Source organism: Marmota monax, unplaced genomic scaffold (genome assembly GCF_021218885.2).
Source record: "Marmota monax isolate L192 unplaced genomic scaffold, Marmota_monax_Labrador192_F-V1.1 WCK01_AAM20220418_F8-fsc00018, whole genome shotgun sequence".
Classification (NCBI taxonomy): domain Eukaryota; kingdom Metazoa; phylum Chordata; class Mammalia; order Rodentia; family Sciuridae; genus Marmota; species Marmota monax.
In genome coordinates this window covers 20,701,720-20,726,549 of record NW_026692201.1, presented here as the reverse complement: position 1 = coordinate 20,726,549, position 24,830 = coordinate 20,701,720, and the positions used below count along the sequence as shown (strand labels likewise).

At 35.5% G+C, this 24,830-nt stretch overlaps 1 protein-coding gene across 3 annotated transcripts in view; it reads left to right on the top strand.

The window, feature by feature from the left end:
- Kiaa0825 (KIAA0825 ortholog) overlaps positions 1-24,830 on the top strand; it is a 372,465-nt gene that overhangs the window by 174,262 nt on the left and 173,373 nt on the right. For all 3 annotated transcript variants that reach the window (XM_046428642.2, XM_058574629.1, XM_058574633.1), the window contains exons 16-19: positions 820-1,225; positions 5,341-5,500; positions 9,447-9,605; positions 11,411-11,505. In XM_046428642.2, coding sequence (XP_046284598.1) covers positions 820-1,225; positions 5,341-5,500; positions 9,447-9,605; positions 11,411-11,505 — 820 coding nt within the window. The remainder of the gene's footprint in view (positions 1-819; positions 1,226-5,340; positions 5,501-9,446; positions 9,606-11,410; positions 11,506-24,830) is intronic.

Genomic DNA, 24,830 nt, shown 5'->3' with positions numbered 1-24,830 from the left:
CCAGCCAGAGGTTAAGGACTGCTCAGAAAATACCCACATTTAAGAGGTGTTGGTAGAAAGTGTAACTGGCATGGGACACAAAGAAGCAAAGAAAAATAGTAGAGGTAAATAAAAACGAGTTTATTGGTTCAATATTCAACCAATATTGAATAACTTAAAAATGAGGTACTATGTGCTAGGCATACAGTAATGACCTTCTGGAGCTTATATTCTAGTGAAGAGTGACAGATAATGAATAGGTAAAGGATATAATTATAACAGGTAATTATAAAAAAGACAACACAACAGGGTCCCATGATAGCAAGGAAGAGTAAGAAGGGACTGCTTTGAATGGGATTTGAAGCAAGTTCAACTGAGAGGGTGACATTTAGGCTAAGAATGAAGAGAAGAGGAGCCAGTCCTGAAAAGAGCAGGGATGATTCAAAGTTCCCCAGGGAGGAGGAGAAATTCTTACAGGAGACTCAGAAGTATCAAAGGCTACTGAGGTCCAGCAGGAATGCATTTGCATTTGTTAATTAAGGGAGGACATCTAGGGTCCTCAAAGCTGCAGCAGTCTTAAAAGATAAAATAGAAGTTATAATTCTGAAATTTCTAATCTTCATTTATGGAAGGAAACAGAAAAGGCAAGTTTGGGATTTGGGGGACTTTAGGTAATGCTGCAGGAGATCCCAGTAGAGTTCTGTCGGAATATGTCAAGCACTTGCTCTTCTCAACAATTTTCTCCATGAAAATTAGACATCCCCACACAACACAAAACCATGCAGTGATGGAACGCAAATGCTAATATTAATCATACCTTTTCTGTCTTTTCTTCCCCAGGCTTCACAAGGCTTGCTGCTCAGGCAGTATCTATTGTAATCAGCAAGTTACCTACGGTGATTGCATGTTTGCCTCCCCCAATTAAATACTTCTTTTTTCTGTCTGAGAGGAAAATGTCAAAAAACTTTGTTGAATTGAAGATAGCTGGCCTGCTTGTCTGGAACTTGATTGTACTTATACGTCGCATATTTAAAGATGGAAACGCAGTAGAACTTTTAACAGGTGCCTCCCTTGACAGATGGAGTAAAGAGAAACTGGGTTTAATTTGTGTGTGTTTGGGTAGCATCATAGGAGAGCAAAGTAGCCCTAATCAAATGACCCAAAAAGTCATACAAAGCATTGAGCAACAAAAGCCCAAATGGATTGAACACCAGTTGTTGAAAGCAAGGAAACTGAGCACTGAATGGTAAGGCAATGTTTTTCTCTCACTGAATTCATCACATACTTTCACAATAACAAAATTACCAGAACACAACCACAACAAAATCTTATCAGATGGGCAGCATTGGTCATTTGGCTAAATTCATGGGAACTTTGATGAGGATAGGAAAAGATAAGTATCCCACTAAACACTACTGTTAAGGGTTCCTTGTCTTCTTAAAATTTGAATCCCATTGATACACAAGAACACTATACTTGTTGAGTCACCATCTAAAGGTTTCCGATTAAAAGGGTGGAAGTTACACCCAGAAGAATTTAATTTCATTCCTTTTCAGTGTATAAACAGGTATCTAGTGGATATGAAGTGTTTTGTAAGTGGAGTGGGCACAGAGATTAAATTAAGAAGGAATTAATGGATATGAAAGCCTTTTTATTGCTTTCTGTGTACCTGATTGTCAAAAAGGTACACATTTTTCATCTGGTAATATAAGAATCCCAGAGGGCAAGTAGGGCATATCACACTCAAGCTATAAACACACCCAGCTGTTCCAGTATGAAAATGTCAGCCTTCTCATAGGTTTGTCACCAAGAGCTAAGTGATTTGTGGTATTGCAAAGAGTTTTAAGGGTCCCTGATGAATTTAAATATGTACATAGAGCTTTCCTGTTTTAAAATTAGTCTTTTGGTATAGAGTTGCATGATACTGATAAAGGAATTCCGGCTCAGATGGTCTACAGATCACTAAGTTAGCCCTTTTTTTAAACATCCACATACACTGTCCCCATTCTGTTAAAGTATATTCATGTTGCTAGCAGATATTAGAATAACTTTCCGCCTGAAAAGACTAAAAGCCACTTGAAATATTACTGTTACTAGTAGATGGTAGTGGTAAAGAGCTCAGGCTTTAGAATCAGAGGAACAAATACAAATCCCTTGTAAATAGGTCAGCTTGTGCAAGTTACTGAATTTCTCAAAGCCTCGGTTTTAACAATGAAACCAAGATGACAGAATTGTTTTGAAAAATTAAATAACATAAAGTTCTTAGCATCAAGTTTAGAATTAGTAAGCACTTATTATTTATAAACTATTAGAATACATTTTGCATTCACTGGTTAGTACTATAACTAATGCTCTTAGCTAGTCTATGTTAATCTTTAAGACTTTATATTAATCCATATGGTGAAAAGTAGGTAATCGTGATTTTCCTGGTCTTGTCATACTGACTTCTAGAAATTTACTTCTGGATGTCCCCTGGGCGGAAGTAACAATAGCAGTCAGGCAAATGCTTAGTCACATTGACAGTGACCTTCTTAATCTTCATATTTGTATTCAATACCAATTCACAGGCTTTAATCCAGTGACTAAAAGATTAAGGCCAGATGTCATTATACAGTGATTATAAAAGAGAGAGAGAAGAGTAAAAATTGTAGATCGGATTTTATTTTAAAAGTTAAATTTATGATACTACTGATTTAGAAGCCACTCTATCAAATAAGATCTATTCAAAGCATGTGTAAGTAATATAACTGGACTACATGCAAAAGCTGATTTCAATTAAAGTTTTATAAGCAACACCAACACATCTGGTATCCCCTGTAGTGTGAGGCTGTCTAGCTAATATTTAGCTGACTAGTTATGAGTCAAAAAATTGCTTAGCAATCTCTTAGAACATTCATCAAAAACAAAGAATTGCTGATTTAAAATATTTTAATCAACAAAGATTCTGAATAATTAGCTAATAATTAGTACAATACTATGTCTCAGTTTCTGAATTATCAATATATAAAAATGCAGACTTAAAGTTACTTATTACATGTATTTTAAAAAGTTAAATTTGATTTAACTCACTTATATTAATCTCATACAGAGTTTGGGCACTATAAGGATCCTTCTTCTTGACTTCAATTTTAAATTGGTTATCCGAAATACAGATGGACTTCTACTCTAAGAATGTCTCATAAATTGATGATTATTAAGTTAATAGATCTATACTATTAAGAAAAATGCATTTCAAATCATGATACTATATAAAGTAAAGGGTTGCCATATTTTTTTTAAATATGGGTGTATAAACATTTACACCAAAATAGTTCTTCTGTTGTTATAAATCTTAATTCCTCATGAAGATTATCTTGGAACCTACATGATATCATTAACTAGATTTCTTGCACTTGCATCCAGATTTAACTTTGAATTTTGTTATGGTAAAGGTGAGAATAACTGCAGTCAAATAGGTGGCAACTGTAAATGTTGCCTGTCCTGCATACTGCCTGAAAGTATTACTATTCATTAAAATAACCTTCACTTTGTAGTAACTCTCAAGCTGTAAACAGTCAACTTACATTCTGGAGAACACACAGCCCCAAAACTAAAGAAATGTCTGTCTTTGCAGAGTAATTTGTCGAGTTGAAGATTATTGTTTTTCATCATGGTGACCCTGACTTGGCTGGCTGGGTGCATATACAGATTAAGATTAATGCAGTTATTCCTTGGCTAAGGTCTGCCTCTTTCAGGGCACATTCTCCCTAATGACATGATTGATAGGCAGTCCCAAATCCAGAGAGGAACTCATTAATCATAGCATTGACTGAATCCAATCATTTGCTTCACCTGCACAGTGATGGACAGGAAAGGATACAATTCAGGGGCTGACACTGAGATACTCCTTTGTCAGAGAACCTCAACTTTTTCAATGTCAGCCTCTACAAAACCCAACAAGAAATTTTGCTTGCAACCTGCATGCAGCTTCAAAAAGATACATGCAAATGTCTCATAGAGGCCATTTTTAAAAAAGAGATTTATGCTAGTTGATGAATATTGCTAAGTCAGAGTGGGATTTGCTTTTTGGGGGGTTAAGACTTATAGGATCTTGAAATTCCTTTTTCTTTCTTTCCTCTTTTTTGAGGACATTTTGAAGCTACATGTGGAAGCAATATCAGAGTTAATGTCCAGCAGCTGGGTATCATTTGGTTCAGTCTTCAGGTCAACGGCACTGACTCTTAGCAGAACTAATTTTATAATCATGGCAAAATCTCAGTAATGAACTGCAGTACACAGCTGATTACACCACAATAAATTTCATTCAGCCTGAGAAACAGTAGAAACCATGAGTTTTCCTAAGAACACTTAGACTGAAAAGCCTAACATGATCCAATAGGAATTGTAATAAAATTAGTGTGGAATATGTAGCATGTGTGATGACTATCATAATTTTTTACATGAGTATACTTTGAGGTGTTTAAAATATTTTGTTATCCGTTATTATGTAAACAATTTTCAAAATGAAGGACAAGCATATATATGTGTGTATATATATGTGTGTACATATGTGTGTGTATATATATGTACACACACACACATATATATGCATATATATATGTGTATATATATATATATATAAATATATATATATATATGCATTCTCCAAAAAAAAAAAAAAAAACGTTTCAGGACTGTTTTCAACATTCTTAGTGTGATGATTGTAAACCCTTTTTCTGGAAGAATAATCAAAGTAATGATCTTTGCTATGTATCTGTTACAGAAAAGGAGCAGAAGAGGGGGCCTATATTTTTTAAAGGCAGCAAGGGTCAAAGGCCAATTTAAAATACCCAGTGGTAAGCACACTGCCACCAAGCATTCAGCCCATATTTAGAATAATAGGCTCCCCCTTTTGACACATTAATTAGTCTCTAATGTATCCTAAGACAGGTGTAAAAGGAATCTACAAAAGACAGAATACCAGAGCTATTCCCGGTATCAAAGATACTTTTTATCCTCCAAGAGAAAATACAAATTATTTCTTACACATTCTTAAAAAGAAATGTTTTGTTTTCATCCTGTGATTGTAGCAATTTCAACAATTGCAGTAATGGGAAAATGTTTTATAGATAGGAGTATAAATGCAATAAAGAAATGTTTTAAAAGAAACGATTCAATTTTAAAAAATGCTTTCAGGTGCTTAATTCTGAGGCGCTGTTTCTATGAGCAGCAGCAGTTTGGGAAGGCTTACTATTTGAGCGAAGTCTTTATGGGTGCTTTGAGTATGAGATTTACATCGACTCTCCACACTCAATCTCTCTGATTATTTTCCATCTTTATGATTCTTCGCCACTGATATGTATGTGCTTCCTTTGTGTTTAGTGCCTTTATGACAATGGAGAAAAGCACAGTCTTAGAAGAAGGAGACACTGCTCTTGAACTGACTGAGCAGAAAATAAACATGATGGTCCTGGATGTCTGCCACAAACCAGGTGGCAGTGAGTACCTGAGGCAAATTTATCACATCATGCGGCTCAATGAGGTAGGGAAACGGCCTTTTTACCGAGCAATTAGGTGTGTACTGGCCTGAGGCAGCGTCTGCTGGCAGCTAAGGGTTAGTCAAGGAGGTGATAATACTTCTTAAAGTCAATACCAAACTCAATATTGCATTATTAATAGAATCTATTCAGCCCCGGCTGTTCTGCATTTGTACAGAAAAAGCTTCACTGAAACAATGTAGGTTTTATTTGTATGATTTAAACAATAACATGGCTCATAAACTCAGTTCAGTTCTGAATTGTGGAGACTAGAGGTGTAGTTTGGGAATTGTGTGTTTGTGACCGTTAAGCTGATGCTAAAATCTGGTATTTGTGGAAATGAATTTTCTGAAGAGAGACACTGCTATTTTCCTAAAGACATCATACTTCTGCTGGTGAAGTTAGAGATTCCTTATGTAGTTAAAAACTTCAGAAGAATACTGAAACTTATTTAGGAGCAACCAGATTAACCCAAGGAAATTTATTAATGCACAGACACTGGCTGGAACCAATGTTACGCCTATTCTTTGCTTGGTTTAGCCTCTGACTTTGCGTGTTTTAAGCTGTTTTAACAAAAATCTACATACATAGTTAATCTTAGCTATTTGCTTGAGACAATATAAGTTTGCTAACTCAGCAAGTTTTTATTTTGATCATATGTATCTGAATTAGAATGTGGTAACATGTTTGTGTTTGTAAACATGATTGTATTTTCTGCTATAGTAAAAATTATATAATATGAATAATGTGAATATGTAGCATTTTATCTCAATGATATAGGCTTTAAAAAACATAGATTTCCAAGTGGTGAATTAAATTCTATGATAGCATTTTACAACTCAGTTATGTAAATGTTCTTCCCACCATTTTCTGAAAGTTGCTTGAAGTAAAACTTGTTTACTGGATTTCTTAGAGCTAATCAACTAATCAATAAACAAGTGGCATTACAATGTCTTTAATGATAACCTGATGTGAGAAATTTGTAGCTATGAGAAATGACCCTGTCCTTAAGGCTCCAGAGCTCAGTCTATAGTTGCTACAAAGTAACACAGACTATTCACTCTTGTTAATGATGCCTGATAGCCTGTGTGGGATTTCTATTTGGGAAGCCCTGGAACTCCCATCCTTGGCTAATGAATGATCTCCCTTCTAAAGTCATGTTCCTCAATGGCTTTTCCACTTGGCCACCTGGATTTAGCCAAAGTAATTGTGGTGACTAATAAGAAGGAGATGTTGAAGTATGATTACTATTAGAGCCTTTGTGTAAATTGATGTCATAGAAGCTCTGGAGGTAGTAATAATGGTTGATATAGATTGCCAAAATGATAGAAAAGATCAGAAATTATCAATAAACAAAATCATCAAAAACAAGTTGTATATTTATTAGCTGTCATTCATCTGATACATTTCCCTCACAGAGTTTTTGGAACTCTGAGGCAGTGGTTCAGAACAGGTGTGCTATGAAATCTTTACTGGGAGGTCACCAGTTTTTGATCAATTGGGCTCAAACTTATGATTTTCCTTTTTTTACACCTGAATCTATTTACTATTATGGCAATGTCCATCAGATTGTTTGTTCAGCTGTCTTTAATTTCTCTGTTGAGTAAAGCATGCGCTGAAAGGTAAGAGGTATGTTAGGTAAGACTAAAAGTATAGCAAGTAGGAGACTAATTAGAAAACACAGACAATAAACTCAAACAATACCAAGGTGGCTGAGTGACTAATGTAGGCTCATGGCTGCTTTTAAATGGGTGGCATTATGTGCTGTAGGTGCAAATGCACTGTGAGTTTTGCTCATTTGATGAGTAGTACTGTGAATCTTTAGCACCTTCACACGTGTTGCTAAACGTCACTCAAAATGTAATATGGGTTCTGTTATGGGTATAGGCCCAGCTAAGGGGAAGAATGCATTTGTAGTTTATAGAGACTGAGAAGTTGTGAAGGAAAGTGGGTTTAAAGGTTTGTCTTTGAGATGAAAGTAAGATGATTGAGCAAAAAAGTATAATTGTGGTTAAAATTATCCTGGCCATGAACACAGATGAGAAACCCAGATTTGGTCGTGTTCAATGAGTGTGCTAGTTGGGACCATCAGGCAGGTGGGGACACTTCAGTGGAGAGAAGTAGGGAAAAAAATAATGGATAAAAAAATGAACTTTGGTTTAACTGCACAGAGAAGGTGTTCAAGAAAGAATGGACATATTCTGGACAAATAGGCCTGATTAAGCCATCTATTTAAAAGAATGTCATAGTAAAATAATCAGGTTTTTTTTTTTTTTTTTTAAGAAAGGGTACTGATGACTGTCAATATAGTAGTTTAACAAGGGAGAAAAATGCCAGTTTGTTCACAACTTGTAACAGAGCACTTTTTTTGAATAATAGAAACAAAAGATAAAAATATGGTTATGTAAGGGTCAATTAATTAAAAAAAATATTAGCCAAAACAAAGCATATTTTCCCAATGAAGGAAGTGTTTTTATCCTTTTTAAAATTTTGCTTCATAAATCACAAGGGAGAAAAACTTTGTTTCTATTCAGTAATCTATATCTAGGCATAAAATTTCTTTGTGATGGCTTTATCATCATCTAAACATATTTTGTAAGTTCATGTGTGCCACTCTGTCAGACTCTATAGAATTAATCTTTTTCTTAAAGTTACAATGAGCAAGCTTAAGAAATGACTGCTATAGTTAGCTTTTGTAGTGGTTTCTTTAGATGACACTTAGGTAGTAAAATCTGAAATTTTCCCTCTACCATGGACACAATGGGTGTTTGTAAAGTTGTAGGAGCTCAAGAGAAAGCACAGTGAAATAAAGCCAGGTATGTGGTTTCTTTCTCCAACTCCACCACTGTCCTCTATGTAACCACAGGCTTGTCCCCTGGTCTTTCAGAGGCAACCATTGATTGTGGTGTTGGAATAGACTTTCTTGAACTTTCATGTTCCTCCCAATCTCTTGGGAATTCCGGAGTTGTCAGGCAGATTTTGATTCAGTGAGGGCTGAAATTCTGCTTTGCTAATACGCTCCTAGTTGAAGCTGATTCTGCTGGTCTATGCACTAGACCTTGAATAGCAATGATTTTTAGATGACTTCTGAGGTCCTTTTCATCTCTAAGACTCTGAACTTTGTTTTAACCTTAACCTTGAAGAAAACAAATTATATTGTGGCATATTAAAAATCAGAAGAACATTTATTATTTTTATTTATTAAATGACTTTTATTAATAGCGAACATTTGTTAGTTCATGGAAGATTTATGATCATTTAAATTTGTGGTCATCTGAAGGGTCACAATAAACTAGGATTGTTTGTTCACCTTACTTATTTATGGGTGGAAAATGAGGTATAATGCAGTAGATCATCTCTTTTTTTGCCCAGGACTGCACTGGCACTTGGAGGATTAGAATTACATATTCTGAGCTTTTAGCACCTTGATTTTTTTTTAGTCCACAGAATAGAAATGGACTTTAGGAGCTTGCATTATAAATAATTCTGCTTAGAATGTGACTTCTTGCAGGAAAATATCAGAATACTTAGCACTCTGCTGAGCCTGGAGTAGGGAGCAAACTATAGCTAATAAAGGAAAGAATAATCTCGTACTGGGCATAATCACACCTGAGTTACGTTTTAGTAACCAGACATGATAGCACATGAACCAGTGACTAGACAATGCCTGTGAAAGACTCTGACATATAAAGCATTCATTCATTATGTGAGAGTTTGTTAAATGGGCTTTAAATCTATACTGTACAACAGGTAAACCTCTTTTTGATTGGTTTATTGCAATGCTGATTGGTACTCATCTATGTATTTTCTGAAAAATGTATTCTTCCCCAGGCAAGGAATCCACTGCAATCTTGCAAATGTGCTGAAAGGGTAAACTTGGATATTGATCAGTTTATTTTTAAAGAGAATATGTGCTTCTCACTATCGTGACTTGTAATTTTTTTCTTAAAGGAATATTTAAAAGAACATCTGTTTTCTATGAATGGTTCAGAGGAAAAGCCATTACCCATCCGACCTTTAAAGATGACCTTGAGAAGTGTGGAAGCTCAGCCTTCTGTCTTTAACCCTTTCCATGTGCACAAGGTGTTCAGTGAGAATATGCTAGATCAGGTATGCAGAAATTAAATGGTAACTTTAATTTAGATGTGTGGTTTCTCTATACAAGTAAGAAAATGCTTTGGTTTGAATATGTACTCATAAGCTTCTTAATTTTTTTTGGCTAGGAAGCAAAAAATCCCTTATTCCAGTTTCTATGTTCTGTTCAAATTGTCTTTTGAAGTTATTTTACCTTCTATTTGTCAAACTGATTCATATGTTCGGTCTATAAAACTTAACTTTTGATCAGGTCAGTTTGCCCTGGGCAGACCAAACATCTGTTAGGTTGTGTCTATAGAAGGCACAATGAATCAGGCATTTTGTAATATTCTTCCTCTCCCTTGTCACTTCTTTTCCCCTGAGAGAACAAAACACCTTATGATCTTTGAGTGTATTAGATTAATTAGAAAATAATTTTAAATGAATTGCAATAGAACATTGAGCTTCTATTTTAAATGACATGGATAAATTTTCTTTTTATAACCCTAAACATATCCCCAAACTTCAAATGAATTTTACTAATGACCTTAAAGCAAGGACATTTGGAATAAAGTCAATGTGATAAACCCCATACATTTTTAAATGTCAGATTATCCATTGTGTAAGCTGCATGTTTCAGTAGTTACATTAAAAAGATCATCTTTCCGCCAAAGTTTTTGAAATCTGAAGTTGCTTTGCTTTGTTCATTCTTCTGGTAGCTTTTCCCAGAAACCTCTTGACAGACAATTTGAACTAATAGGGCAGAAGAGAAGGATTGCTTGACCTAGAGCTCTGAGGAAAATAAGAATTAAAACAATGGCCTAATTCGGCATGCAGATAATATTTTTTACCATGCCTCTTATAGTGCTCGTCTACATTCATCAATACTGTAGTAGAATAAGACCTTCAAATGCTGACAACCCGGGGCAGAATTCTCCTGCTCTATGACAGGATTGTAGTGCTTGATTAATCAGCAGGTGACAGGGGATAGCTCTTGTTGGATTTTAAACATCAGCCTGGACTCTTGTTATCCAAACTATTTAGTTTTAAGGAGCATAAGCATCTATAATACTTTAAAACAAAATGTATTATGTAAGTTTGAGTTTATTGGCTGTTTTCCTGTATTGTACATTAGATTGCTTCAAACCATAAATGATTATTATAGCTGTTAAATTATCCTTACTTCATTTAAATAAATGGCATGTTGTATTGAGTTCTGATTTATGAGATCATTTTTCACAGTATTTTTTCATCTTTACTCTGTTGTGAAATTATCTATTAATGAGAAAAGGGAATCATTTATGTTATTTATACTTGCAGGTCCTTGTAGTCTCCCTTTAAGGCATTTTCTTGACCAAAAAGATGACATTAATGTCATATTCTAATTATGGTGGGTCTTATAATTTGAGTCTTAGCACTACTAAGTTTGTTTTTTTAATCAAACTTTTGGGTGCTAAAAAAATATGAAGTGATTCATGCAAAAGTTGCCTGTAGAGTGAGCTATACAAAAGTTGCCAATTATTTGGCTTTGTTTTTCAAAAAGTCACCCTCCCAGAGACACTTGTTGGGCAAATGCCATTAACACTTGGAAGAATAACGACTTAAGAAATTGATTTATATTTTTATAAGTAATGACTACATTCCCAAATGGATTTATAAATTAATTGCTGTCTTTTTGGAATAAAAACCTTCTTCTGTGGACATGATTGATGTTATCTGTCTAAGTCCTTGTTCTGGACCCCCCTCCTTCTTAGTTAGTCTATCACAGCTGGAGCTTTAATTTACTGATCATATTAACTCTGATTAATAACTAACAATAGTGTCTTCTCATTTATCAACAGTCAGTCATCACAAAGTGGAACTGGAACTGGTCAAACTTGCTGCCAAATTATCTGGGACTGGATAAGATGACCTTCAGTGTGCTGCTCAAAAACAGGTAATAAGATTGGGGATCTTGGGGATCTGGGGGTGGGGGAAGATCGTGTGAGTGCACATGCACACACAAATGTGTGGGTAACATTTTGGGGAAAAAGCAAAAACATTTTGTCAACAGAGAAATCTCTTTTATTTTCTCTTTCTCCAGTCTCTCATCTTGAAATAATCTGGCTGAAATTATATAAGCCTACTTCCTAAATTCTGTTTTCTGTAATGAACATTTGCAAACTTTGTTTCCAAAATGAAATTAGTTGACTTCAGTGTCAATTTTAAACTTTGTATATTTAATAGTTCACTTTTGTAAACACCAAAAATTATTGACTTGGATGACATTATCATACTATACCTTTGTTTACAACAATTTAATGAATGCATTCAAAATGCCAGACCAAATCAACTTGTCTAATCAGGAGAAACATATAAGTAAAACTTTCATGATTGAATTTTTTACTTTTCAGCCAGTTATTTTGGCACTGTCTTGTTATAGCCTCATTTGCATATTATTTTATACATGCACACACACACATACACCATTATAATACAATAAAATAATAGTGTGATTTCAGCCTAGAAAGTTAAACTTGTAATTTATTTTGCACACTATATACACATTTTCTTTTGGATTAATTTACATGGATTTTACAAATATGTCTTGGTAGTTTTCAGTGAACTCCTATAAACTTTTAAAATTAAATTTCTCTATCAATTTTCACATTTTAAATTATATATATATATATATCTCCTATATTAGTTACACTTATTCTACCTATAATATTTTTATATGATCTTTGTAATGTATTCCCAATGTTTTTTTCTTTGAAAGAAAATAACGACAGTGACATAGTAGAATTGCCAAATTATCCCTGAGAAATCTGGGTGCTTATAAGAAAATGTCCTCTAAGAGAAATATTGTAGTATTTCCCAGATGAAGGGTTAAAAAAGGAATCAGCTTTATCGCTAATAAAAACTGTAGGTTAGCTGTGTGGTCATAATGGTATTCCTAATATTTCACCTTGAAGATCACACAACCATCGTGGACAAAACAAAACAATCCTGAAACTTCCCCATTAAGGACAGAGCCTTTCCTATAGCAAGCTTATCACCTGGCAGGCAGTGATCCAGCGTGGACCCTGTTTGTGTACAGTGTACCCCAGACATGCTTCTATCTTTCCCAAAGTTGTCTGAAAAGGTGAGAGGAAGTGTTAATAGTTACATGATGTGTATCCTATAGTTAGTTACATGATGTGTGCACAGCATTAAATGTCTATCTGGAAACTTGGAAGGATTTCCAAGTTTTGTTCTTTGGAAATTTTTGAGTTCATGCAGACTAAGTGTATAATATTTTACAAACTTTTCTTCAGTTGGGAGTTGCTGCATCTAATTCAATAAATGGTACTCTAGGGATGACATGTCCTTCAAAATTTACTGCATTTGTGTTGTGTAATAGTTGCTTCTAAGGGAATTTGTGCTTTAACCATAATTACATATTGTTATTTTTGTTTAATAATTTTAGATATACTTCAATTAAGTCACTAGCTATTAAAGTCTATTTCCCTGAGATGTGTGTATGAATGAGTGAGAGAAAGGAACTTCTACAAATTCAGCTAGAAATAACAGGTCAAAACAGTTCTCCTGGAAAAAAGGTCATGAATTTTTAATAGAAACAGCTAGAATCTCATCTTAATAAGAACCTTAGATTTTTAAAGAATGACATGAAATGCATCCTACTGCAAAGTACTACACACCCCAAGCTCCAATGAACCTAACTGATCTACTTTAAAAGATGAAATACATCAGAAAGTTTTTAATCTCTTCTATCACTTTCCCATTTAAGAAAGCTATTTGTGAGTTTTGATTAATGTTGAATGAGCAACAAAATTGCTTTTGTTATTTTCTGTAAGATACTCTCATTAGTACCTATCTGAGAATGCTGACTTTTTAAAAAGTAGTGCATTGGATTTTCTGACAACCTGTATATCTGAAAGATACACTCTTGATAATGAGACCACATCTACAGAGGTATACTTTTGCCTACTACCATGGTCTTTGGGGTTAGATAAAGCTGAAGAAGAGAATGAAAGAGCAGTTCAGCTGAATATCTTTGGTTCTTTCTTCCAAATTCTCTTCCAAATCATGTGTTCCCTTTTGCTCCCTTTATTGGTAATATATTTCTACTAATTACCTCTGTATTAAGACCTACATGTATGAATGAGGCTGTGAATGTTGTCTGAGGACATATTACAAAGGAAAGTGAACTCAAATATGCAAGTATGAAAAAAGTCCAGGAGAAGGGAATCCTTTCTATTTATCTCTAAATTTCTGGCACCTGCTCTTCAACTTTCCTATAGGCAACAAAACTTCTGTGGACTTATCTTTTACAGTGAACAGACCTCCCTCATCCCCAAAACAAGACACAGATGGGAAAGAAGGATCTCTAATTTTCTGAAGTTTAGCTCTAACTTTGATTTTATTAACTTTAAAAGGAAATAATGATAGTTGAACACGGTGGTGCACACCTGTCTCAGCTCGGGAAGCTGAGACAGGAGGATCACAAGTTCAAAGCTAGCCACAGCAAAAAGTGAGGCACTAAAGCAACTCATTGAGACCTTACCTCTAAATAAATACAAAATAGTGTTGGGAATGTGGCTCAGTGGTCAAGTGCCCCTGAGTTCAATTCCTGGTATCTGCCTCCCCCTCACCACCAAAAAAAAAAAAAAAAAGGAAATAATGATAATTATTTAGCTACCTTGTAGATATTGTTGTCACAATCAAAGGTTAAAGAATACAGAAATATTTCTGAAAATTGAAAATGTGATACATGTTAAGAAAAATAGTAACAGCAGCAGTTTAGTTCTGGTCATGTAAGGAAATAATAAGTTCCATTTTGGCTTAGTTGCAAGATCAAGCTTCCAGACCAAGTTTATATAGACGCCATGCCTAAACCAACAGGGAAGATCAGGACATGTATCAGATTGGACCAGGAAGTGGTCCTCTAGGTCTGGAAGACCAATAGTGAGAAAATGAGAAAGTAAGAGAGGCAAAAGGCCAAGTAAACCACTGAGGAGATAGAGACATAAGAGATGAATACTTGAGGGACAGTTTAGACACATAAAAGAGAGAATCTGCAGTGCGCCAGCTATATCTGTTACCTGAGGCCGTATTGGTATGTTCCACACACTGCATGTGTGCTGACTCCAAAGGCAGAACAAATCTTGAAGTGGATGCCTGGGTCCTTGGCAGGGATGTACCTTCTGCTCACTATCAGACTTCATCTCAAAATACCTCCCTCTAATTCATGATGCTCATATTGCCTTCTTTATGTTCTTCGGATTCTTTAAGTTCTTTCCCACTATAGGGTCTTTGGTACTTGCAACTCCCTTCGCTCTTCACATGGCCAGCACCATTTTGCCCATCTGGAGTAAATATTGCCTTCTGAGAGTGATTGTTCCCTATCACCCATCTAAAGCAGCCCTCTTGGTCACACTAGTATTATCCTAAATTATGTTTCCTTAACTGAGTTATCACTATCTGAAATCTTAATTTCTGTTTGTTTAACCTTACCCCTGGCAGTAAGATACGATCTTTTTGAGATTAACACCTTGCCTACCTATTTCAATTGTGCCTCCAATACCTAGAACAGCCCTGAACACCTAGTAGGCTCTAAGCAATATTTGTTGAGTTAACTAATGAATGAATGTGGAATAAAAATGCAGAGAAAAAAAAAACTGGCTGCTGACAGACAAACGTAAAGTAGGTATCCTCAAAAATGTGATATTTGATTAATAGTCATTTAAGCACAAGAAATATACTCTGGTAAATCACAAATAAAAAATTATCTAACTGCATATTTATTCTCTGCATTTTCAAAATTTGGATAAATCATATTAGTTAAACTCTTATGTTTCAAATGCCTATTATTGTTGTTGTTGTTGATATTTGAAATTTGGCTTAGATCAAAGCAGGAAGGTATTCTTTATTTTTAATTAACTGATCCAATTCAAGCCATAATCTTGTCAGCAACAAAGTCTGTCTTTTACTCCATGATTCTTAAGTCTTTGGACATTTGGAAGATTGAGTTTGGATTTCTTAAGTGATACTAAAAATGGAAGGTGAAAAATATAAGGTGCAGTTAAATAACCATAGCATCCAATCAAGCCATTGTAAATTGAGTGATTTGGGGGGCATTTGAAGAAATGTACAGTAGTTGAGACCTCATAAAGGAATCCTGAATATGTATTAATGAAATATATGTTTCAACTTAGAAAGTTTGCCACCATAGAAAATAGAGACTCCTTAGAGGTTCAGAAAATCAACATATATATCAGTTCTACAGTTTTACCTTTAATGCCGTATAAGAATAAGTATAGTGATTGTACATTGATCTTTTGAAATAATAAAGGTGCTTTTCACAGTTCTTTACTATTCATTTCTTGCTTTCATTCTAACCCACTTTAAAATAAATCCAGACTAGCAAATGAGATGGTGATTGCATTTCAGGAGAGTGCACCAAAAGGAACACTCTATTCCTTCACTCATGGCGGATCTCCAGATTGCCACTTTGATATTGTTTTCTTTGTCACTGGAACCAATTTATGTTGCTCCTTTTCTCTTTACCTTATTTATCCCAGACTAATTCCCAAGAATTGTGTTGTTGAAAATAATCTGTGAATACAGTAGAGTGCTATGCTATTTTAACCATCTAAATATACTGCATATGAGTTTGGCTTCGAGTTGAGCAAACACAATTAAATATGATGGCAGGAACAGCAGAAGGGGTGGTGGTGGCAGATTTCTGGCTATCAGTTTGGGGCCTTTCCAGGTGCACAATAACCATGCATCTGAGAGGAAACAGAGATTAGAAAACATGTTGGAAAAGAGCTGTTGATCTATAGAGTTGATTGTTTGCTTTTAATAATAATAATTATTAAAGTACCTTTACCCTATATCAGATTATAGTGTGTGCCCTGTGGTGTGTAGAGAATAGGAAATATTGTCTCTGGCCTCAAACTGCACACACTGCACTCTCAAGTGACCATTCTCAGGCAGTGTTACCATTAGCACAATGTTTATAGTTGCTCAAAGCAGTAAATTCCTGGTGCAGCAGCAGGCTGCCTGGTTATGGAGAGTTGGGTTTAAGAAAAAGGGAAAGCTGATTTTATGAGTATACACCTCTGAGCCATTACATACATTACATATGCCATGACATTCAAATTTGGGGATTTTTTCTTTCATGCTCCAGCTTCATAGAGTACCCATTTCTTTCCACCTCCACCAAAGGCCAAAGCTTCAGTGACTTTCCCATCCACCAGCATTCTATGTTCTAAAACAGAATACTTCCCCACCCCACCATTCTGAAATCCTGCAGCTGAATTTTTTTTGTTTGTTTTTGCACAGAGGTTTACTAACATGTATTTTAGGATGTATAAATGTAATACTCTGATACTCAGAATTTCTCAAACTAAGGGATTTGGTACGTGAACCAAATAAATTCATAAACATGTTTTCCTTTATGCTAGGAAACTTGTATATGTCTGTCATCCTTTATGGAGTGTAAAGCATTTTCACACAAATCTCCTTTGACCCGCACTACAACCATGTAATGAGAGACAGGTATGAACAAGGTTGCAAAACATTAAATAACATTCCCAAGGTCACTGATATTAAATGGCAGGTGGTACTCATGCTGAAGGCTTCTGACACTGTATCTGGTATTTTATCTACTATACTCTGCTCCGTTTCTTTCTTTGCTTTTTCTTTTAGCTGTATAATCCTTGTAATAATACTGATGATAATGAACATAATAGAGCACTTGCCACATGGCTGACACAATTAAGTGATTCACATACACGTTTAACTGTATCCTACAGTAACCTTATAAAGTTTGTACATGCTATAATCATTTTCCTGATAAGGAATCGGAAACACTGAGGCATAGAGCTGTAGGTGATAGTGTTTAGATTCTGGCTCAAGTCTATGTTTTTTTCCCTCTACTCTCCACTCCCCAGGACTGGGAATTAAACCCAGGGGCACTCTACTACTGAGCTACATTCCCAAACCTTCTTTGAAAAAGTATTTTTATTTTGAGACAGAATCTCACTAAATTGTCCAGACTGGCCTCAAACTTGCAATTTTCTTGCCTCGGTCTCCTGAGTAACTGGGATTGCAGGTGTGTGCCACTGAACCTGGCTAAGTCCATGTCCTTTAACGACTTCTCTCTAGGACATCTGTATAGCTTTGCTTACTTTATTCATTCAACAAACATTTTTAAGCACCTTCTATATTAAGGGCTATTGTTTGGAATAAAGTAACAATTTAGTGTGAAATGTTACATATGGTCATGCATGGCATAATGTTTTGGTCATCTAGGGACTGCATATACAATGATCCCATTAGATTATATCCCCTACTGATATTGTGGCCCTCTTAGTTAATGTTAGTAGAATCTATGATGTTTGCCAAATGACTAAATAGCCTAAAGACATGTTTTGCTTAACCTTTCTGCATCATTGAACTGTTAACACATGACCGTACTTCAAAGGGTCCTTCGGTGCTACGCCACATAATTTCTAATCCATTTTGAATTTTCATTTTGGTTTTTCCCCTCTTGCAGAGCTAATACTCTTCTCAGAAATTGACTTGCCATCACATACTTTATCAGGGAGATGAAAGCCATCTAATGTGAATCTTCCAAACTTTCTTCTTAAACTTCAATTTAGTTTCTGTCATCTCCAATCTTTTGAATAAAGAGAGTCTTCTACCATTTGAAACTTAAGAGTTAAGTTGGCTACTTAGATTGTGCAGGGCCTGAGGATAAAAAACTTTGAAATCTAAATAGTAGACTTGAAAGAATCATCAAAGTGACAGGAGTGACAGGAACAGGGAGCTACTTTAGGACATTAGTAATATTTGGGGGCAGGATAACTAAAAGGAGTGAAGGCCATGTTAGAGACGATGGCTAAGGACAGATGTAAAAGACATTCCTAAACAAGTTAAGGGCTCAAAAATATCTAGAATTTGAATAAAAATAGGCATGTTCCTGCCTCTTTGAAGAAAGTGTGACTGAGATTCTTAAGGTAGGGAAGGAAGCATTATGCTAACCTTTTCTTCAGAAAGTATGTCAGTTCATATCCTCCAAGAAGCAGATGCCAAGATGGGATTAGAGGTTCAAGAAAGTTTTTTTGCTTATTTGATTTTGTTTTGGTTTTTGGAAGCAATACACATGCATATTAGAAAGGAGAAAGAAACAGGAATAGGCAGGGAAGACCTTCCAACCAAGTTGCTGATCTAATCCTATGAAAGGAGAAGGTGATGTGATGTGATGTTGGAAAAGTCAGTGTCAGACAGCAAGGTAGTTCTAAGAAAGTTTTCACAAGGTCAATAGGAATTTCTTGAGCTATAGCACCCAGCAAAATAACCTGGGTTTTATAGGAGTGGGCCGATTGAAGTCCTTCCACCATATTCAAGACACTGGCTAAGAACAGCATAGGAGAAGCATGGACTCAGCACAAATGCAGTGATAGATGCGAAGGAATGACAGCTGGGGCCATCATGTCAGCTGTGCTAACTGTAGATTTGAGTGGTGATTTTCTGTGGCTACCACAGTGGAGATGGTAAAAGTGACTCTCTTATATATAGATTATATAAGTATATTTTATATAAGCTAACAGGAATGCAATTTAAATAATTTAAGTAATTCTCCGTTACTTTAGTGAGAAAACAGTCAGCCTAAATAAATATGTTAAATGCTATTGACAGAAATGCAGAATTGGCAACATTTTGATGAAAAGAAGGTATAATAATTTCCTCAAAAGAAGCCATGGGAGAATATTTTGCTTGTCAAATTGAACCAAAATTCACTTTGTAATGAATTTTTTTTCTACCTAATTACGCATTCACATACTGGCACTTTTGGCTTCTTGCAATGGATCAAAAGCTATTTAAAAACTTGCTTGTATAGAACACATTCTTTCTTCAATGACTATTCTTTAATTCTTTTCCCTGTCAAATACTGTAAAGACCCCAGATCCACTGTGATGTTTTTCTGCAAAAAAGTTTTAGCACATGCTGCACCAGGAGTAGCTGTCATAGGCCCATTGATTCCGTCTGACTGAAGATGAAGAATATTGACTGCTTTAAGGCTTGTTGATCATTGTTAAATATCTCAAGTTTGTTTACATTGTCAAATCAACATAAAGAAATGAGCTCTTTGAGGATATTTTTACTATGGCATGTTTATAAGAAATATTTAAATGTCTACTAAGTGCAATTAAATATTATAATAACAAATCTGAGCAGCAATTAATATTTTCCCTTTATTTGTATATAACATAATATTATTAATATTTCTGATGCACTATGCTGTTCTGTGACATGCTATATATTTTGATATAAATTGGTTAGAATACCTGAAGAGCTTTCTTTCCTTTTTATTGGTACTGGGCATTGAATCCAAGGGTGATTTACCACTGAACCACATCCCCAGCCCTTTTTATTTTTTATTTAGAGACAGGATCTTGCTGATTTGCACAGGGCCTCACTAAGTTGCTGAGCTCGTCTTAAACTTATGATCTTCCTGGCTCAGCCTCCCAAGTTGATGAGATTATAGTCATGTGCCACCACATCTGGCATATATTTAATTATTTTATTTTATTTTCCTGCAGTGCTTTCTTATATTATGGATGAAACTCTCACACAGATTGTACCTTAGGAATATAGCTCTAAATCTGATATCTTTTTTCCATAATTTGAGACCTTTTGAAATTTTTTTAAATCGAGATATTTTAGTATCCAGAATCTATACATTGATTTTGAAATTTATTTTATCATAAAATATAAGTGACATATATACAGTATTTCAAAGGTACAAGAAGATGTTAAATATAAGATCCCCCTCCACCTCAATCACACAAATCTCACTCCAGTTATATCTATTTGAAGCATTTCTGTTCCTATTTGTTTTAGTTAATAAATCTAAGAGATATGATGCAACATGATTTTTTAAAATTTTGCCACCTTAAAATGACATTATTGATTCCTTTCGATGAAACACTGAATCTAACTCATACTATCCTCTCCTTTCCCCTCCTTTTCAAGCTCTACTAGTAAAAATGTTAATTTCTTTTATTGGTCACTCTTATATGATGTTATAAACATGCAATGTAACCTGCCTCCCTCAAGGACAAGATTACTCAGTCCTGATGAGGATGAAGGTTCCCTGTGGAGAGAGGAGAGAGGAGGTCACTCATGAGAATATTGACCAGCTCAAATAGAATGACTGACTCTGTGGAAGTTAAGCACTTCATGATATCTATATGAGAGCCAATGTGAACAGATCCTCTGGCTTTGTCCAGCTTCATCCTCTCTACTCCCCTTACTGTCATCCCTCAACTCTGTCCTTCCAAGACCATTTCTGAGCCACCACTAAGATCTTCCCCAGTACTGTAGCTCTTAAAAATCTCCTGTTTTCCAAAATCTCAGGGCATTTATAAACCAAATGACCCATGTTAACATTCAGGATGTGTCTTTACTAATGCTTTTGGTGACTGTGGACACCAAGAGAATAAGAATCACAAACTCTTCTTGCTTGTGACTTTACACTGTAAACCAAATAGTTCATGCTTGTTTTAGTCAGCTATTTTGGTTCTGTGACTAAAAGACCTGACAAGAACAATTAGAGAAGGTAAAGTTTACTTTCGGGCTTAGAGGTCTTAGATTATAGATGGCTGACTCCATTATTTGGGGCCTGAGGTAACACAAACATCATGGCGAAAGAGTGTAGCATAGGAAAGTGGCTCAGAACATTGTACCAGGAAGCAGAGAGACTAGACTCAGCTTACAAAATACTGACTCCAAAGGCACACTTCCCATGACCCACCTTCTCCATCCTCGACCTACCTGCCCACAGTTACCACCCAGTTAATCCCTGATTAGGCGTTCATAACCCAATCATTTCACCTCTAAACTTTCTTGCATTTTTTCATACCTGAGCTTCTGGGAGACGTCAAATATCAAAACCATAACAAGAGTTTTTTTTTGGTTCAGCCTAAATTTATTTTTTGAATAATTTTGTTATAGAACTTTCTTAGTTAAGGAAGATTCACCAAGAAAGAAATCTTATGAATTCATTTATTAAAAACTGTATTAAACTATTTTAAATCTCATACATGCTCACTAGAAATAAAACAATACAAACATTGTATAAAGTAAAAGTCACTAATCTTTTGCTCTGCCTCATCACCTATCTTATAATTTCACCCACCAGATGTAGCCAATTTGACCTTTTATTTAATTTTCACTTAACCCTTAAAATATCCTTTGTGCATTGTCATTATTCTGAATAGAGTTTTAAATGAAAAAATAATAATTAGGAAAATGTTGTGATTTAAAAAAAAGAGATCAAAATAGACTCATCTCATTTTCTATAAAATGGTAGTTTTCTACAGTCACAAAGAAATAGGAGATTTAGAAATTGACCTGGAAGCATATAGATTTTTTTTTGTTGTCAAATAGTTGTTCATTCCAGATTAATAAGCCTAGTAACAAATCCTAGGTTACAAAAATTTTGTCTGGTCTGACTGGATTTGTAAAGAAGTCAGTAGCCTGATGAAGGCCTTGTTGTTTACCTGTCTCTTCTCCAGAAAGCTCTTTATGCATCTGGTTCAGCCCAAACCAGTGCTGAACATCCATTTAAGCAAGTCAGAGCTATAAAGGGTTTGAACATAGAACTCCCTGGAAATTGACAACTTGGTATAAAGGATGGTCCAGATGCTTGTTCTTTTATTTTACAGAGAATGCAGTTGCCAGTAGACAAAAATATTACATAACCCACAAAATATGCTATGTTGATTATAACAATATATCTGTCCCATTATTTAGTCCAGCAACACTTTGAATAAATAGGTAGATCTATGACTTTTCATTCATCTACCCATCAAATAATCACTGCACACAGCAGTTAGAGGTAAGCCAAACACAGCACCTACTGTCAAGAAATTCAAAATCTAGTAGAGCAGATAAAACAAACTTAAAAAATTGTGGATGTAGCTGTAATAGAGGTTACCACACAACTGTAATAGAAGATCACAAAGGAGAGAAAGGCAAATCAAGTTGAATGTAGGGGAGTCAAGAAACACAGGGATGGGAGCAGTAATATTTCAGTTCTGTCAGCAAGATAGGCAAGGTGAGAGATAGTCTAGACAGAGTTCAATATAGGTAGAAACAACATGACAGTGACAGTGCTGTAGTTTATATTTAAAATGTCCCCCAAAGACCCACCTGTTAAAGGCTTGGTCCCCAGCCCTGTGGTGCTGTTTGGAGGTGGTGGAAGCAGTAAGAGGTGGAGTACAGTAGAAAAAAGTTAGGTCACTGAGTGCATGTCCTTGAAGGGAACCTTGGAACCCCAGCCACTTCCTCTGTCTCTCCTTGGGCACCATGAAGTGAACAGCTTTGCTCCACCATACGCTCCCCACCATGATGTATTTCCTGCCTTGCCAAATGCCCAAAAGCAACAGAAACAACTGACTGTGGACTGAAACCTCTGTAATCACGAGCCAAAACAAACCTTTACCTTATAAGTTGATTATCTGAGATATTTTGTCAAAGTGATAGAAAGCTTATAGAGATCATATCTTGTATCCAGGCTATTTTGGCTAGAATTATGGTATCTTCACACCGTTTTTCACTTTTAAATCAATACTATTGGCAATATACATGCACAGTGAATGAATATTAGGCTTAGGACAGAGTCAGATGCTGAGTTGAGTGAGGGTGGAGGGGGAAAGGGAACAACTGTTCTATTTGGACCTACAGGTGAAGAATATTGAAAGAGTTACAGATTCATTCTTTCAATTTCTTGTCCTCATCTGACCTGGAAGTTTCTCAGACATGTATAAGCAACTGATGGGCCTGTATAATTCATATATCAAATAGCCTTGTAATATTCTGTTTGCCTTATTTTTATATGGTTTTGATGGGATGCACTTTCCTGAGGACATACTTGGTGTGTGATTGATAGCTCTTCAAAAAGAATGTGCTGGTTTAATGGCCTTGGTCAAGTATGAGAGGTGTACCTCATTTCTCTTGCTCTTAATCATTTGGTGTTCTTGCAGTCTGTTTTGGAGTTGTGCAGTCTGTTCTTTTGTACTTGTTTCCCTCTGGATGATAAGAGTTACCTGACAGCAGTGGGAATGCCTGAGAGAGGTATTGATGCTTCCAAATCAGTGTGTTTATGTTTGCTGCTCCAAACTGGTGGGTTTAAGACGGCCTCAAACTGAATTTCTAGATCCCAAAGGGTTTCTGAGGAAGAAACTAAGTGAAATTGTTTCTTAACAAATTGTTCATTTTTCTCTCTTAACCCATAATCTAACAAGGATTTTAGGACTGAAATTTGATTTCGGCAGAAGTATGTACATATAGCTGCTTCTTCATAACAACTCTGAAAATGTGGATTATATGTGTGATTTTAATGCATTCGTTGGAAATAATGTTATTTTTCACAAAGTAAAAGCATCCATAATTTTGCTACAAGGAAGAATATTTGCTTCCTCTCACACATTTTATTTAATAATTTTACTTCTTTAAAAGCAAAACAGCACACAATTTGAAAATGAAATTTCCCCAAAGTGTTCAGTTTGCTAATATGTTTTTCATTTTCTTCATTATGCTATAGTGGAAAGTTGCCATACTTTGAAATGTGCAATTTATCTCCCAGGAGGCAACAGATGGTATGACTAATCTGTCTTTTGGTACAAGTTTTATCGTGAGAGATGGTATCTAGGACTGTGTGAGATGGGAGCCCTGCCCTCAAAGAGCGTTGACTCTTGTGTCCTAATTGCATCATTACAATCTTTATGCAAATTTTATTTCTGAATATGAAAAATCCTGCAAAAATGAAAAGGGTTTTTTTGGTACATTTAAAAAAAAGCTTATTTTATCTTAGTTTATATAAGGAAAATGCTTTATCTAGAAACTGTTTGAGTTATGAGTTGCTCAGCCTTCCATTTCTGTAACAAATTACCTAAGATAACCAACTTTAAAAGAGGAAAGGTTTAATGTAGCTTAGAATTTTAGAGGTTTCAGTGGATAGTTGGTTGACCCCGTTGATTTTGGGTCTATGGCGAGGTATTACATCATGGCAGGAACATGGTGAAAGAAGTCTGTTGACCTACCGGCTGGGAACAAAAGAGAAAGAGGAAGAGACTAGGGTCTCAAAATCCCCTATTGAGAGTTTGCCTCCAATTACCTAAAACCTCCTATTAGGGCCTACATCCTAAATGCTCCACCACCTCCCAATAACACCAAGGGCTAGGGTTAATACATGGGTTTTGG